Consider the following 16,047-nt stretch of genomic DNA (forward strand, 5'->3'; position numbering starts at 1 on the left):
CATTGACAGTGCGCACTTTGTTTTCTCGAGTTTCCACGATGAAAATCTACCTGTATTAATGTAACGTATAGAGTGCTCTCTAACTCGATTTTTAATTAAATGGAGATCAAGACAACGTGCCTAGTAACGCCATATTTCCCAGCTGACTAGACGGAGCGACGATCGCCAGCTGAGCCACCGAGGCTCTGTTTGGCAGAACTATGGGGATCTGACGTTTGTTGCTCACCTCACAATTTCATTTCCCCTTCGCTTATGTGATGATTCGGAGCACACTTAGTAAAATTGGTGTTCGAGCAACGGTGCAAGAAGAGCTGCAAGCGTATGTGCCAGCGGCGGTCCTACCACAGACCCACAGGACAGGTCCGATGAGATCAGAGTCCACCGATTCGTCTTGAAACCAACGGTGTGCAAATCGTGTGTTTCTTTGTTCCGACTCTCTAGCTATCGTGGAAATCTGACGTGCCGCCCTCATCGCCGTCTTGCCCCTGCGTCTCCTTGCAGAGCTGTATGAGCGAAGCCGGACCTTTCAGAAGGTCCCACCGATAGGAGTTGGCCGCAGTATGTTCTCCCGGAACCACTGTCATCGCCGTCCTCCAGTCTTTGAATACTCCTAGCAGTTGTTCGAGTCGGCTTACACGACCATGACGTTGCTTTGTGTGCGCCGTTTGCGTGGAACTTCATTTGTCTCTGTGATGAGGCTGATCGTAGTCCTGGCACTGACCATTTCACAGGTAGCGTGACCATACACGCGCAGTCATTCTACATTTCTGTATTTGTTGCCTTATAGGCACGCTGGCGAAGGCATGCGTCTTTCTTTGAAATTAATAATGACTCGCGGTCGGACGCAATCGTAAATCTTGCATGTGTATTTTCCATCAATAACGAGTGTGGTTATCCTGGTCGTTGAAAGATGTTTTGCCATTCACAGGTCTCAGCCGGGGAGTACTCGGTGATAATGGCAGAAGCAGACAATGCCGTGCATCAGTTTTGTATGGTATATTTCTCAGAGTTCAAAGAATTACCTGAGAGTCCAGAACGAATGGTGAGTTTTTCATGCATATGCCTTATTGTGGTCCCTTCTTTTTGCACAGAGTTCAGATACCAATGCTTTGAAAGAGCAGTAAAGTACCGCCCTTTGTATTGTCTCACTTTTCGCAATACAGCCGTACATCCAAATGGTCAACTTAACATCTCAGGATGGCTGCAAGAAGCTGCAGTCTATTAACCTGCATGGCAAAGTTGCTCTCATAAAAGACAGTGGGAACTGCACACTGGACAAGGTTGTTCTTCACTACAAAGCTGCGCAGGCATACGGCATTGTTATTTCGACGCAGAAGAGCAGAGTGGTAAGTGGACACACAAAGGGATGGGCATCTGGCAATCGCAGAATTGCAAGCCTAGTTGTACCAAAGTAATGTTTAACTGCCTTCTGATTTGACTGCATTCTAGGACAACATTATCATCAACAGAAATGACACACGTCACTTGGATCTTGTTGTTGGATTTGTCACAGACGTCACTGGCAACAGCTTGCTGGTGGGTTTCTCTCTTTTTTTTTGTAGGGGTTTGCTTCATTTACTTATTGTGTTCGAAATAGAACAATTTGTGTCTGCCCAGGCCACTAAGAGCCTGAAAGGTGTATCTGAATGGCGGGAATTCAAACAAGTTGTATCAAGTCATCCCGCAGCATCGTCTCATAGCTGGTGTGCTAAAGAACCATTCTGTCATGCAATTATATTTTAATTGGGCTACAGCGCTATTTATGAAGAGAAAAAGACTATTCACAAAAATGGAGTCTGCACTTAAGCAGTCTGCACTTAAGCCTCGGAAAATATTTCAAATAGAGGAACAAAACAATATTGCATGAAGTGACTTGGTAAACAGACATCTATATCTAGATGTTCATAATATAAATTGTGGTTCCAAGGAAAAGGAGGAGACCTGATGCATTACCGCATACTAATTCTTTGAGCAACCACCCATGCCTATATGTTCCAGGCTTCTTTACTAATACATTTCTAGCATATTAGTAATAATTTCTTCCAGCCTGGATAACACTGGTAATGACCTAAGATGTATGCAATATGTTTTAGGCATGATATCTGCTTCAAGTTTTGGTGCATGTCTTTTAGCACTTATGTCTGAACATAATTTGTCTTATGAACACTTATGAACATTTTATTTGTCTTATGTGAAAAATCAAGGGCTTCTTAGTGTATTTACCTTGTTGCCACATGGCGAAGATGATTACCATATATTTTCATATATGTCCATAGTTGCATAATTGTATGTGTAGTAACATACTTTTACATAGTTCGACCCCTTTTGCACACTGTCAAACATGCTGCATATGTACCGGCCATTCTTGCCCATAAATGTATTGGCTTTCTTCAAGTCACCTGCAACATTTGTGCCACTCATTCGGTTGGCTTGACAAGGCAGATCGGTGGCCTGTGCCTCGGGTCTGTCGTAACTTAAATTTTGTAGGTTGCTTATCGTTGTCTCAAATTGTCATGTGCTTGGGCTTTGCACAAGACACACCATAAATAGAAGTTTAGTGGCCAGACCCAAGATAAGCGCCCCCACAAGAAGAGTGGCATGGATCACTTAAAATTTGTGGCGAACTTGAGGCAGACATTGCTTTGCTGGGCAGGCTGGGTGCTGACTCAGCTTTTCAAATTTTGTCGGCTTTTAAATGTGCAAGAAATAATATTGTAAGAAATAGTGCATCACATATGAGTAAACCTTGTGTTCACAAATAGGCTCTGAAACTTAGCATTCATATATTTATTATAAATCTAACAATTAAAAAGGGAGTTAATGAATTGCTACAGGCTGCATATTCGGGGATAACTAAAAAAAGTTATGGATGGTTCTTCAGGTGACTGCCAACAGCATGCTTGTGTCGTCCACAAATCTTTATAAAACTTGGTGCATGATAACCGGGATACCCTGCATAGTTGCATATGCATCATGATGTCACAGCTCTAACCGTGTTGTCAGTTAGGGTGGGCAAGAAATGCAAATAAAGGCTTACTGGGAGTGAAATTATATTTTATTGCTTTTTCCACCTACAACAATTTCGCATTAATAAGAACATCAACTAGGTCAAAACATATTGACACTGGAAATATGGCATCGATTACCAGGCAGTGCATTAAAGTTGTGTGTTGATATAGTTGTAAATTTTCATGCAACAGAAGTACGTCTCAAAGAGTACGGATGGGAAACTGTAAATCAAAGCTACAAAAAAAAAAAAAAGAAGCTTATGATTTCAATGGCAAATTAAACAGGTGCATAATATATATATATATATATATATATATATATATATATATATATATATATATATATATATATATATATATATATTATGCACCTGGTTAATTTATATATATATATAGATATATATATATATATATATATATATATATATGTATTGAATAATAGGAACCTGAAATGCATTGCCACCTATGTACAAATTGTGTACCCATTTTTTTTTAATATGGGTGCAGCAAATGAAATGCCTGGCCGCTGTTTGCAGAGCCTAATGAAGCCGAAGGAACCCTTGCTGACTAAGCTGTTCACGAAGAGAAGCTTGGCATTCGACTACAGCTTGATCATCATCTGGCTTGTGGCTGTGTTCACGCTTGGCGTAGGCTCCTACTGGTCAGGCCTGGTCAAACACGAGATGTGAGCACCTTGTTCTACTTTTATCATCCCTCATAGCAGTCGTTGCATTCATATTATGTGTAATCATTCCCTGAGGTTCCGCAAGGTAGAGAACCTGGAGAACTTGAAGCTTGTTTTGTATTGGTGCAATATCGAGTTCATTTCTCACTCTTTTTTTATTTGACACAAAACCTATTAGGGGTCATTTAAAGCAGCGTTTGTTACTAAGTGAAAGCAGGGGGTGGGGGACATCTCCAGACTGCCGATACCATAATCCTCTTGTAAAAGGCTGCATACTCTGTTCCATAGATAGCAGGCAATGCACAAGAGCAAGAGACTTCTGTCACACCTTAAATTTGCAATGAAAAAACAGCGCATCACATATGAAAGAAAGATATTAATATGTGTCATGTAATTCAATGTAACGTTGCCTGGTACAATTATGTCTCAAAATATGACATGTTATTACATTGCAAGCTTTACAGATCTGAGCCGTTTATCACAGATGAGTGAAGTGTGACATTTCTCCCAACAAGTGGCCACAGACTACTGCTTGCACATGCAGCCAGGACATAGTAGTTCACACGCTGGAAGCGCAATCGTGCACAAATAATACATCATTTGATATAACCACAAGTGTTTATTGTAGTGCTATATGGAATAGTTATTCTGTAGAAAGCACTGCACTTTTGAAACAAGCGCACTGTGAAACAAGTAAAGTGAGACTTCTATGACTGCACTATTCGTCTAGTTTCCACAATGTTGCCTGCTATGTATGTTACAGAGTATTGTAGCCTGTTACATAGATATAGCCTGTGGAAGCGATCAGGATTTGGTGTTCTTTGGTGGTCTCCCTCTCAAGGACTGGCCAAGGCCAATGCTCTTTAGCTTCAGCTGCCTGATCAGAACTGGCACATTTGGCATGGTATTACTGATTGCCCTGACTCGTCTTTTTGACGTGGACGATTAACATTGAAGAGCAGCAGTGGGACCTTCAACGGCAATTTTCTACATAACAAAGTGACATATTGGCACACAGAACATGATGACAGTCTTGCAGACGAAAGATTTATCAATCTAACTCGACTTAATATTTTCATTACTGGTCTATTTAAGTATGCACACTATCCTAAGGCAGTACAGAGTAGCTGACAAATTGCTCAGACTTGGCAGGGATTGCCCGAAGTGCTGAATAATCTGAAGCCCCCGGAATAATTGGTACGGGTTACATGCGAATTTCACCTTGAGGTGCGACTTCGCAGCAGCTCAAATTTAGTCAACAGGGGGTGACTTCGAGGCTAACAATATTCGAATAAATATTCAAATATTGAATAAATGTGGTGGTAGCACACAATGGGCAAGTTCTTCGGTCTTCTCTGGAACAGCTGGCTCTCATCGCTGATTGGCTGACAGGAGTCCAATCCTTCACTGCACTGAGTGACGTTGGTGAGCCGGTGTATAGATTTAGATGCACGTTAAAGAACCCTAGGCGGTTCAAATTAATCCAGAGGCTTCTACTGCGGTGACATTCATCTTCATAGACTGTGCGTTGCTTCGGGATGCTAAGCCCTATAATTTGGTTTGGTTCCATTTGGAGGTTGTTAAAAGTGGGGTGTTTCATAGCGTAGCCCGTGCATTGATGTACAGCTGCGTCAAGAGCTAGAAAAAGATGCGTAGCAGCTACAATCTTAAATAAAAAAACACTGTCTTTTCAGCTACCAGCACGAAATTGGGAAGTGCTCACATGCCAGCCACGCTGGGGCGGAAGGGGAGGAGAGTTCATTACCGAAGTCCGAGAATGTCCTCGAGGAAGAGAGCTCACTGGACGTCTCACCCGTGCTGGTCACTCTGTTTGTCATTTGCATGGGTGTCATGCTCCTTCTGCTTTACTTCTTCTTCCAGTACCTGGGTGAGCATGCCCCTTCTTGGCAGTATATTGTTACATTGTGCTTGTGCGTTGAACGTGACAATGGTGCCTTGAGTGCAAAGAAGACGAGGCGGTGGAGAAACGCTGCATGAATTGACGGTCGGCTTGGCTGCTTTATACAATTGTATATATTGTAAAAATACACTCTTACTTTTCTTTTATGTATGCGTAATCCCCATATCAATATGTTGGCTCCATTGACTTGGCCATTATAATGAGCAAAAGACACTAGGTGTTTCAGTGGTGACTCTAAAACACGCTAATTTGCTATTGCAGAAGCAGAATCTACCAATATGTAAATTATGTTCCTGCAATAGCAAAATGACAGCTCTTATCATATGAGGATGTTTGATGTACCAAGAAAGGCAGAAAAATTAAAGAATGGTGGCGATGCCATCCTGAAGTTCCCCACCAGTTCATCGTAACATCATGGATGTTCACAGCTTCTTCTCAGGTCCTCATTGCTACTGTAAAACTACACTACTACCAAAGTCAAACATTGTTACAAAAAAGTTGCGCCCGACACAAAAATACCTTTGTTATATCCAATATTTCTTATAAGCATAGTGTTAGGTAGCCTGCGGATATAGGCGTACAATATTTCCGATTTACTTTGCCATACCCAATAATTTGTTATATAGAGATTAAACTATTGAACTAAGGATAGGCGTCTGCAAAGCCCTCTAGCCTACAATGACTTCATTGAATTTTGTTAATTTGATGGTGTTCACAATGTCATTGAACTTGGTGGTATTGGCCTGAGTGCTTGCTTTTGGGACTCATTGGCTATGGCATTGTGGTGAGAACAAGGCTGCAGGCTCATACCATAGCAGTGGTAGCCCTCATTTCCACCTCGTTGGAGTGCAGAAGTGCTTGTAAACATAAAATTATGTGCATGTAAAGAACTCCAGGATGTCAGAATTATTTGGAGCCTTCATCCATGCCTTTCCATCTGGCCCACCATGCAGCTGTCGTGTAACAGGTCATCAGTTAAGTTTGTCTTGAGATCATGATTGTGGGTAGCTGTGTGGCAATGTTTGACAATGTAAATCACGAGAATATATCTTGGTGGACTAGTTCGAGCATATTTGTTAGCATAATAGTCCGTGCAATTTTTTTTTCTCTGACAATTACCGTATAATACGGAATATAGGTAGAGGCAGAATTTAGGTCAATCCCCTTACATTGAAGCAAGGAAGTCGACATAAAAATTATAAGGCACAATACTTCGTTTTATGTGGTGGTGCCGCCAGACTCGTCACCTGCTCATTCGTTCGAACTGTCTGAACTCTCGTCCGGAGACGACTGCTTTTCTCTGGCTGCGTCCCACAACATGTCATCCTTGGTGCCGTCGAAGAAGTTGCTAATGCAACACTTCTTGAATTATTCGCCAAATGCAACTACTGCCGAGCCCGAACTTATTCGGGCTCGGCAGTAGGCTTGAAGAAATCGTGAATGTGCCGTTGCATGCTCCATTTACACGCAATCAGATACGCCTCAATCTCGGAGAGAGTCGTACGGTCACTATAGGCAGTTGAAAGCACAGTCACTGCTTGTACACGCTCAGCATGTGACGGCAGCATGGCAGATGATGAGTCATCGTCTGGCGGTGCAGCAGAAACCTGACAAATTATCTCGCCGTCGTTGAGTTCTGTGCATGTCAGTACAGCAGTGTCAGCACCTGTGAAACTGTCAAATGAGGCAGTGTCCTGAATCACAATGCAACTGCTGCGCAGGTCTTGGCAGAACATTTTCGGCGTCAGTAGGGAGCACATCGGAATGCGACAAATCCTAGACCTCTCGCCACCCGCTTGCCAGCATTCCCCAGCCCAGTCTGGACGGGCAGTGTCGGCGCTATTAGACACTTGACACGATGTTTCCGTATGCCGCGTTAGATCACTGCAACCTCGACACAGCACACAAAGCAAACACCACCATGCCGTCACGCTGACACCAGTCGCACAAACGAAAAACGTGGCCTACTTGCAGCGTCGTGCACGAAGAAAGAAACAAATCAGCTGCTGGATTGTCTTGACATGGCTTACTAAGCTGAGACTGGAACTGCTGTAGCCACTCTATCAAACCAGGCAGAAACGATGATGATGGGCGGTGATTAGCTGAAACGCCACTTCGTGGGGCAGCAAGGAGGCTCCATTAAAAACAAAAATGGCGTTCAGCAAGTCGAACCATGCACCGGTCAGAGTCAGTGCATGGTGCTCTCGATCGAGTTGGCTCAAGGAGTGTGGGAAAAATTGGACGAGAGGTTGCAAGGTGTCCGAACTTTCGGCAGTTGTTATACATTATGGTCTATGGGGAGAATGGTGGTGCCACAAAGCAGACCGAATAATCGAGCATGTCCGAATTTTAGGAGTCCGAAAAATCAGTCTGCGACTGTAGTCGGGTTTGACTGTACTTCCACTTCTGCTGAATGCATTGAAGTACTTTCTGCTGCAAACTATTTATGAAATAGCCTTTTTTCACTTCAAATGCTTTTCTCCTCTTCTATAAAGAGTACTTCAGGGCCCCTTTAGAACGGTCTAGGCTTATGTGAATACAGTAACATCTCGTTAAACTGTACCCGCTTAGACAGTAGTTTCGTTTTAGAAGTAGTAAAGTCAAATTCCCAACTCAGCAGCCATTGAACATAATGCGTTTTATGTCTGCATAAAGCGTACCAGATTATTGAGTACATAGCGGTTAACACATCGTGTTTCCACTTTTCGTCGCGCGATTACGATGGTGCGTTGTCCCTATCGGGCGGCCCGTCAGAACAACAAGCCTCAGAGATCATAACAACGGCCCCCAAGCGCCCTGTGAGTTTGCGCGTGAAGCCACATCCACGTCAACATCATTTCGGCGTCGTGCAAGCAAGGACCACGAGGTCGTGGCAAGGACTCTCGTCACGCCTGAGCTCGGATAAAAAAACACCGGGTGCTCAGCATAGAAGAAAAATTGGACATCGTCCATGCTAGACAACATGGCACGAAAAACTCTATGCTGGCACGCGACAGGGATGTACCGTTGACTACATTGTGTGGCATTTAGAATGCGAAGAAGTTGCTCAGCAGCGCTGCTACGATCGCGAAAAGATGTCGGCTATGAAGTTCGACTTTTCGCCATCATTGCCTCTGTTGCCGAAGTGTTGCCTACCTAATGACAGTGATGAGGACGACATGGAAAGCGACAACATGGGTGATTCACACCTGACAGTGGCAAAAGCTGCGCATTACGTCAGCCTCATAAGTGCAATTGTTGCGATGAGAACAGCACCCCGCAATGAAAAAGGCGCCCCACGACTTCTGCAGTGCTACTGCACCCATGCACGGAGAGTACGCAACACCAACAAGGAATCTGCCATGCGAGTGTTTACTGAGAAAGGGGGGCTGGCTGAAAAGCTGGCTCGTAGCTTCAGTAAGTTTGAGGCCAGTTTCTTCGCTGCTAGGCCGCCACAGCATCAAACGAAAATAACAGACTTTTGTCGCGTGAAGTGAATAAATACTGAATGTTTTTGCCCTTTCATCGCACTCTCTCTAAGTTCCGTTTTTGACAGGTAAGTGTACAATCTCTTTGCTACTTCGTTTTTAAGCAGTACTACAATTTAGTTCCTACTTTTTCCAAGCTCCGGCCAACTACATTTTAACGAGGTTTCACTGTATTCAGTATTTTTAAACATATGATCGAATGTTGCGCTATTCAGTATTCGCTGTGGCTTCAATTTCAGAAGTCTTCAAATTATTTGAAACGAGCAAATATAAATTTTAATACGTGTATAATTGATGGTTTTGATTAGCAAATTTCACTGTAGTAACATGACTCATAGCCAAGACAAGCTTAACACGGGAATGCATTTACACACTCCAACTGACATTTGCATCTGCTCGATTATTTGAATATCACTCTCCGGTGCCACCACATTCTCCCATTAACCAATGTATGATGGTGACCAAACTTCTGGACGATGAACGGTGCCTTGGCTCGGTTTCTCGGACATGACTCTCGTGCACGGTGTCATTAAAACTGGCTGCCGTAAAGAAAGTTTGCTTCATGCAGTTCGTCCTCTTCACTTTTGCTGGCGAGATGGTTCCTCAGCTTCCCGAGAGCTGTACAGCCATTGTGAATAGATTTGTACAGACTCTGCTTGACACCGTAACCTTGGTCACCTACAAGGCTGACACCTGGCGAAGCAGCACTGATTAGGCCTAACAGCCTGGACAAGCGTGGCAGTCGGTAGTAGAGCATTGCCAAAGCCCCTGAATTTATTTTGGCGGGCTGAGACAGTCAAGGGAAGTTTGGCAATCTTCAGCGATCGGGCCTGAAATCAAGTGCACGGGCTAGGCTGAGAAGCAGTGGGCATGCCTAGCAAGTTCGTCTGGGCACTTAATGGAGTGAAGGGTTATAATCTCGCGTGTAGATGGAAAGCACTGAGCTCGAAGCGTTTTTAACGTGTGGGGTGTCGAGTCACGCCAAATCTCTGGAAAGCGATGGTATCTCCAAAAGTAGTTGCTTGAAAATGCTGCCTCTCAGTTCGCGCAATGCAGCGCAAATCAACGTTTTTTCATTACTGTGAGTTTCAGTGCTCTGGCTTGTGGAATGTTTCCTTCCCATCTCCTGCCGTGCGGTGGTGCTCACCACACTGTTTACCTGAGGAGACAATCGTTGCACTACGGGCCACATGGGCCCACTGTGAATGCTGATGCTCCGCGAAACTATGAATGTGAACTTCAGTATGACCTTCAAATTGATATTTTACAATCAAACAAATTTGCAGTAAGAATGTGTCATTTATCACTGGTCTGCGGGCCGCTAAAGCGGCATCTGTATGCATCAGCGGCATCTATGCTGCGCATGTAAGGTCCACTCCTCTTGGCCAGAACCCTCCATGTCGGGCATGGTCATGGAGCATAGGAAAAAAGGAACTTGTACTGCTGAAGTCAAAGGGAAAAAATGATACATAGGTTTAAGCAGAACCACATCATTGTAGCTAGACAATGCCTAGCTAGGTAGAGCACATGTAGAGTGGGCCCATGTGGCAAATACTACAATACTAATACAATAATCTAAATAACTATACACATTCTGCTTGCCTGACCAACATGGCTCGTCCCATGCGTCATTGCTGCCTGGTCAAAGCAGTGAGAGTAGTTTTGCATGTGTGTTTGTTTGTGTGCTTGTACAAGAGCGTGAAGTGAAAAGATGTTGAATTTTACAAATATTGTTAAAGCAATTCCAGTTTCTTTGAAAGGAGGTTATATTTTCAGGGATGTTCTTTAGGAGGTGAATTGAAAAACATTGCTTAGCTTGGATGATCAGAGCACATGACCAGTTTAGGCGCCAACTGCTGAATTTTGTCATAGTTACATGCATGCACTTCACGGAAGACAGGAACCAACAGCTAAAAAAATAAAAAGTTGTCATCGCAAGTTAGAAAGCACATCTTCTGTAGCTATTTCTTCTGTGTTCCCGACCAAGTGTGACTGCATTACACTTTTGTTTGAGTACACCAAAATAAGTATTATCAAAGTGAACATGCAAAATGATCTCATCTGTGCTGTCTTCCATGCATCGGTAACCAAGCGTGAAATTTTATGGCTTTGGTCTCAAAACATAACAGAACACTGTTCTTTCTAACCTTTCTTTAATGTTCCATGCATTCTTCACAAGCAGTATTAATAAGGCAGTGCCAGAAAACACTACAATATTCACAATAAACTTCGTAGATGCGACGTATTAAATAAAGCACGAAGCAAATAATATGTAACAGTTTTTTTGTGATCTTGCTTCAATGTGCTCTTTGTCTCACCCATACTATTGATTTCAAACGTTTCTTGAACCCTGAGACTGAAGTTCATATCTGACAGCTCAAAAACAGGTGAGCAGATTTTAATTCTGCGTGTTCATTCCCAGTGCAGTAGCGAATTATATCAGGAGGAAGTAGCTACCGAGTGCGTGCCCTCCGGGCTGAAGGTGACACCATCACCACATCGTGAATGGAAGTGGATAGGGGGCTGCCTTCTCGTGCCCAGCTCATGGGGAGCCTGCAAACTGAGATCTAAAATTGGTCGGCCAAACTGCGCAGTCCATTGCGGCCATTGCGCATTTCATTGCGCTGTCAAAGTTGCACTTCACGTCATTGCTTGCACTGCTACAGATGAATGCGAAATGCTCCCACAGCCTCGACTATTGCAAAACTTCAAATAGACTGAATGACAACGTGAGCAAAAGCCTGTAGATAACTATTTTGTGCTGTTGGGTTGTAAAAAAGTGCTGAACTTGCATTTTGCATCAAAGTATCGGAATACCAGTGCTTTGGAACTACACTGATTCCAGAGATGAAACTGTTTCATTCTTTGTGAGAGCCACTTTTTCTTTTTTAGATCTGTCAAAATGGGGCTGTTTCAAGGTTTTATGCAAGTCGCACCCTTCATACTATTTGCTTCGAAATTATTTCACCATTATTACTATTTTGTCAATGCGTAGCTGTTTCAGGGGTTTGTGCAAATCGCACTGTTTGCTTCGAAATAAAGTCATAGTTATTACTACATTCACACAAGCTTATAATAAGGACGTTTATGTCCTTACTGGTTTGTAACTGTTGCTTGAAACGTTGCTGGGCCTCTATCACTGAGTTACTGTGAAATCCTGAGCAATTAGCTAAGAAACATTTTGTACTTTTTGTTGCACCTTGCGTAATGTTGACATTTCTTTTTTCCCCCTCTCTACCAGTGTTTTTCATCATTGGCATGTTTGCCTTGGCATCTGTGGTGTCTGTCATCGGTGTCCTTGAACCTCTAATCTACAAAATCCCAATAGGGACAACACGGTGGGTACACAAGCTTGCCTTAGTGAAGTTTTTTTAGCTACAACATTGTTGTATTAATTGGTGCTGCTGTTGGGCTATGTGTCCCACCCTGCTACTGCCAGCACTGCACAGCTAAGGTCGCATGTGGCATTTGCATTTTGTAGCATTGCAATGACACATGATGCACTTGGGTCTGCACAAAAAGTGAATGCAAAGCACCCTCATAAACTCAACTATCATGAAATTTCAAGTAGAGATGTATAATACTATAACCGAAGCAGTGATACTGACCAAACCAAAAGTCTGTACATGAGCATTCCATAGTACTAGTTGTAAAAAGAGCAGAATGAACGTTCTTTTTTTTGTTTAATCTTTTTTTTTGTCACATTTTTTGGCTGCTCGATAATTAAGATCTTCATAGTTCCTTCCACGTTTATAAAATGGTTTGGTTATGGTTATGACTGCTGTGACACCTGCTCTGCAGTTTCCTGATGTGTGCCTCATGTTGTAGGTGCAAGTCCTCTATTTTCTTTAAATGCCACAGTTAAGAGTTTAGGAACTCCTATACCATATTTACCCTATTCTAAGGCACCCTGAATCTAATGCACAACTAATTTTTGCGGATTTAAAGTACTAAAATAAAAGTGCACCTAGATCACAAAGCAAGAAACCTTCAGGAGTGGAAACTCCGCTCTTTGCAGCAACCAGAAAAGGTCACAAGCCCGCAGAGCCACTATCATGCTGGCGGCCAAGAAAGAAATTACCACCATTTCGGTTGCCAAGGCAACCGGTTGCACATGTTGCTCGCGTTCGGCCGTGTGCCTGGCACAAGTTCTACTGAGGGCACTCACGCACGCTTCTTTAACATTGGTAGCCTGGACAGTGATTGGTGCTACACTTCAACCATTTGAGCAGAGTAAAAGAATAAAAAGCATTCCTTTCGATGATCGCTGTAATAAGGTGATCTGTAACTTCCTGTTGTATGCGGCCCTATTGTTTGACGCCCATGCGATGAGTGATTGGATAGGTGTAAGCGCTGCTGGCATTCGTCGAAGGCAAACATGCCTTCAATTTCTTCAAATACAGACCAAGCTGATTTTCCTCAAGCTCATGGGCCTCACACGTTGTGTGAACATTGCTTTCGTTCACTGCCGTTCCTTATCTTTTAACGGTAGCGTGACTTATATTTGATGATGCTTCCTGGGGAGTGCGCTTCCTTTTTTGGAGATGTAAAAGACGCTGGAGATGGAAGAAAGATGCAGGGAACATCCTCTGGATGCAGTCCAGGTTTTCTTTTGGGTGGTCCAGGATTACCTCGCTTCTTAGCTCACCACAGTATTTATCTCGTCTCATCATGTTGCTCGTGAAGTGCTTCTCGCAGACGTAATCTCTCAATGTGAGCTGCGGGGCCTTCCCAGGAATTGCCACAGCCCATGCTTGCAAACGTTCAAGATAATTAGGAGCCTTGAAGATGCTCACCTTTTTCCTGCAAAACTTGAACCTGCTTTTGTAGTATTCAACGAAACACCTGTGTCCCATCTTAGGCTAGCAAATTTCGAAGAAGGGCATTTGTGTGTAGCAGCACTGTTAGTATTATGGCCCTCTAACAGACACTGACAAGAACTGTTGCTGTTTGACTTAAGGGTACACAAATACAATGTTAAGGCGTGCCCGCTGAAGCAAACGTCAGTGTCGTCTGCTTGTTGTCTGCTTTGAGCAGAAAACATGGGTGCCGCCAAAGGGAGCGCGCCCGAGCTGCCTGCCTGGGTGCCTGCATTTCTTTTTTTTTTTTTTGCTGAGCTTTGCATGACACGCTGCAGGGCACTACCACTGCATGCACCTCCGTCGGTACATATTTTTGTGACATTATTTGGTTGCCTGCACTGACGGGAGTTTCGACTTCTAAATATTCTTCCTCTGTGACCTGGATGTAACATGTGGCTGACTTATAAAATGAAAGAAATGGTAGGCGACCCTAATCTTTGACTTGGGTGTCTCTTAGTGGCACTCACACCTCAGCGTTGGTGTTCTTTAGGTTAAGCGAGCGAACGTATTTCCCCTGGCACGATATGTAGGCGAGGAGCAAGGGAGGGTGAGGAGGAAGCGCAGTGCGCACCACCTGGCGAGGCATAGCCCCCTAGCAAGTGGTGCACGGAGCGCACCTTACACTTGCCCTCTCTGGTGCTGACGTCAGAGCATGTAATGAGTGCGCGCGCAGCTGTTGCGAGCCAGCGAGCGAGCAAGTGAGTGCTGGGAGAGGAGAAGTGAGAGAGGAGGGAGTGATGTCAGATCCACTCTGCTAGGGAGATGTTCAGTCTATGCCAGGCAACTGTTTTCCATTAATTATTCCATTAAATATCATGCCACCTTCTTGCGTGTGATGTCATTAAGGACGTCATTACTTTTCCTTTCTATTTCTGGGTTTCTAGGAATTTTGCCAAAGTCGTGCTCATGTGGCTGGTCTCTAAAGTTTATGATTCTGTGCTTTGGTGTGCGGTAATCACTGATGTATAAATAATTCTAATTATTCCAGACACTTGAGTAAGTCAACTTGTAACTACTCTTATGCTCTGATATAACATTTGTAATGAAACCCATGAATCTTGTACTGTACTATGTTTTTTCCATTTTTTTTTTCGGATTTATTTTGGATTACTTCCCTGGTCATCTCAGGAGGCGAATTGGAAGTGCTGCACAAGAAACAGTAGTGTCACTCAATGCTCATGCCACTAAAGCATACAGGGGTGGGACTGCTGCACCAATTGCGCCATTTTGATACAAACGCAAATTCCTGCACCAGACTGCACAAAACACAGAAACTTGGCCGAAATCGCACCACGATGCACTACGCTGCACCAGAACAGCTTTGGCATGTGGGCTCCGGCAGTGGCCGGGAGCAAACAGCAAGTGAATTCGTTCTCCAAAAAAAGAGTACAGTCGTTCACATTTCGCCTACCATGCAACTGCGTCTCTCACACTATTTCGCATACTTTTCGTGCTTATAACACTGAACTCGGTGCTTCCAGCAAGTAGCTGGCACATGCGCGGCCTACTCCCTGCTATTGTCTCTGCTGTTGGAACAGCCAGAGCGGTTGTATTTATAGTGTATTGGAGTATAGTTGAGCGGGCCGAGTGGCTGCGAGTGAACTAGATATTAGGGAGGCGCGTACTCTGGTGGGCTCAGCGGGCAGGTGTCTCTGTCCCAAGGGCTGGTATAATGTAAAACTATTCCAATCTGTTTTTATGTCCAGTTGGGCGAGGCCTGAACCATTTTGACCTATCACAAAGGGCTAATGGCAGATTTGGAATAAAAACAGATTTTAATAGTTTTACATTATACCAGAAAGTTACACATTAGGTGCTTTGGTATCGCCCTGGTCTATTATGTAAAAATGGCTTTCAAGAAGAATCGTAGTTTCACCCAAAAGGCGATGCATTGATTACGATAGCAAATTAGTAGACAGCTATACAAAGTAAGGATAGTAGTTTTATTGGTCATGTAAACTTGTAATAATTTGCTTACTAACTAAATTAACAAGCATGGTGTCACATGCACACAAGCAAACGTGAACACATCTCACTTGATCATTATGCGCACTGGCTGTCAAAACACGAGTGAGGAAGCATGGCAGCTGCAGCGGGCGAATTG

General features: G+C 43.7%; 1 protein-coding gene across 3 annotated transcripts in view; it reads left to right on the forward strand.

Annotated features, from left to right (window-relative positions):
* Nucleotides 1–16,047, forward strand: part of LOC126531161 (signal peptide peptidase-like 2B) — a 44,543-nt gene continuing 28,496 nt past the window's right edge. Inside the window, exons 1-8 of one of the 3 annotated variants that reach the window (XM_055070996.1) lie at nt 1–403; nt 502–731; nt 929–1,042; nt 1,164–1,346; nt 1,450–1,536; nt 3,545–3,693; nt 5,388–5,581; nt 12,323–12,419. In XM_055070996.1, coding sequence (XP_054926971.1) covers nt 642–731; nt 929–1,042; nt 1,164–1,346; nt 1,450–1,536; nt 3,545–3,693; nt 5,388–5,581; nt 12,323–12,419 — 914 coding nt within the window. In that variant the 5' untranslated portion in view covers nt 1–403; nt 502–641. Of the gene's footprint in view, nt 732–928; nt 1,043–1,163; nt 1,347–1,449; nt 1,537–3,544; nt 3,694–5,387; nt 5,582–12,322; nt 12,420–16,047 lie in introns of all 3 variants that reach the window. The other 2 variants (XM_055070997.1, XM_050178583.2) reach the window with 2 other exon arrangements.

Source organism: Dermacentor andersoni, chromosome 5 (assembly GCF_023375885.2).
Source record: "Dermacentor andersoni chromosome 5, qqDerAnde1_hic_scaffold, whole genome shotgun sequence".
Lineage (NCBI taxonomy): Eukaryota > Metazoa > Arthropoda > Arachnida > Ixodida > Ixodidae > Dermacentor > Dermacentor andersoni.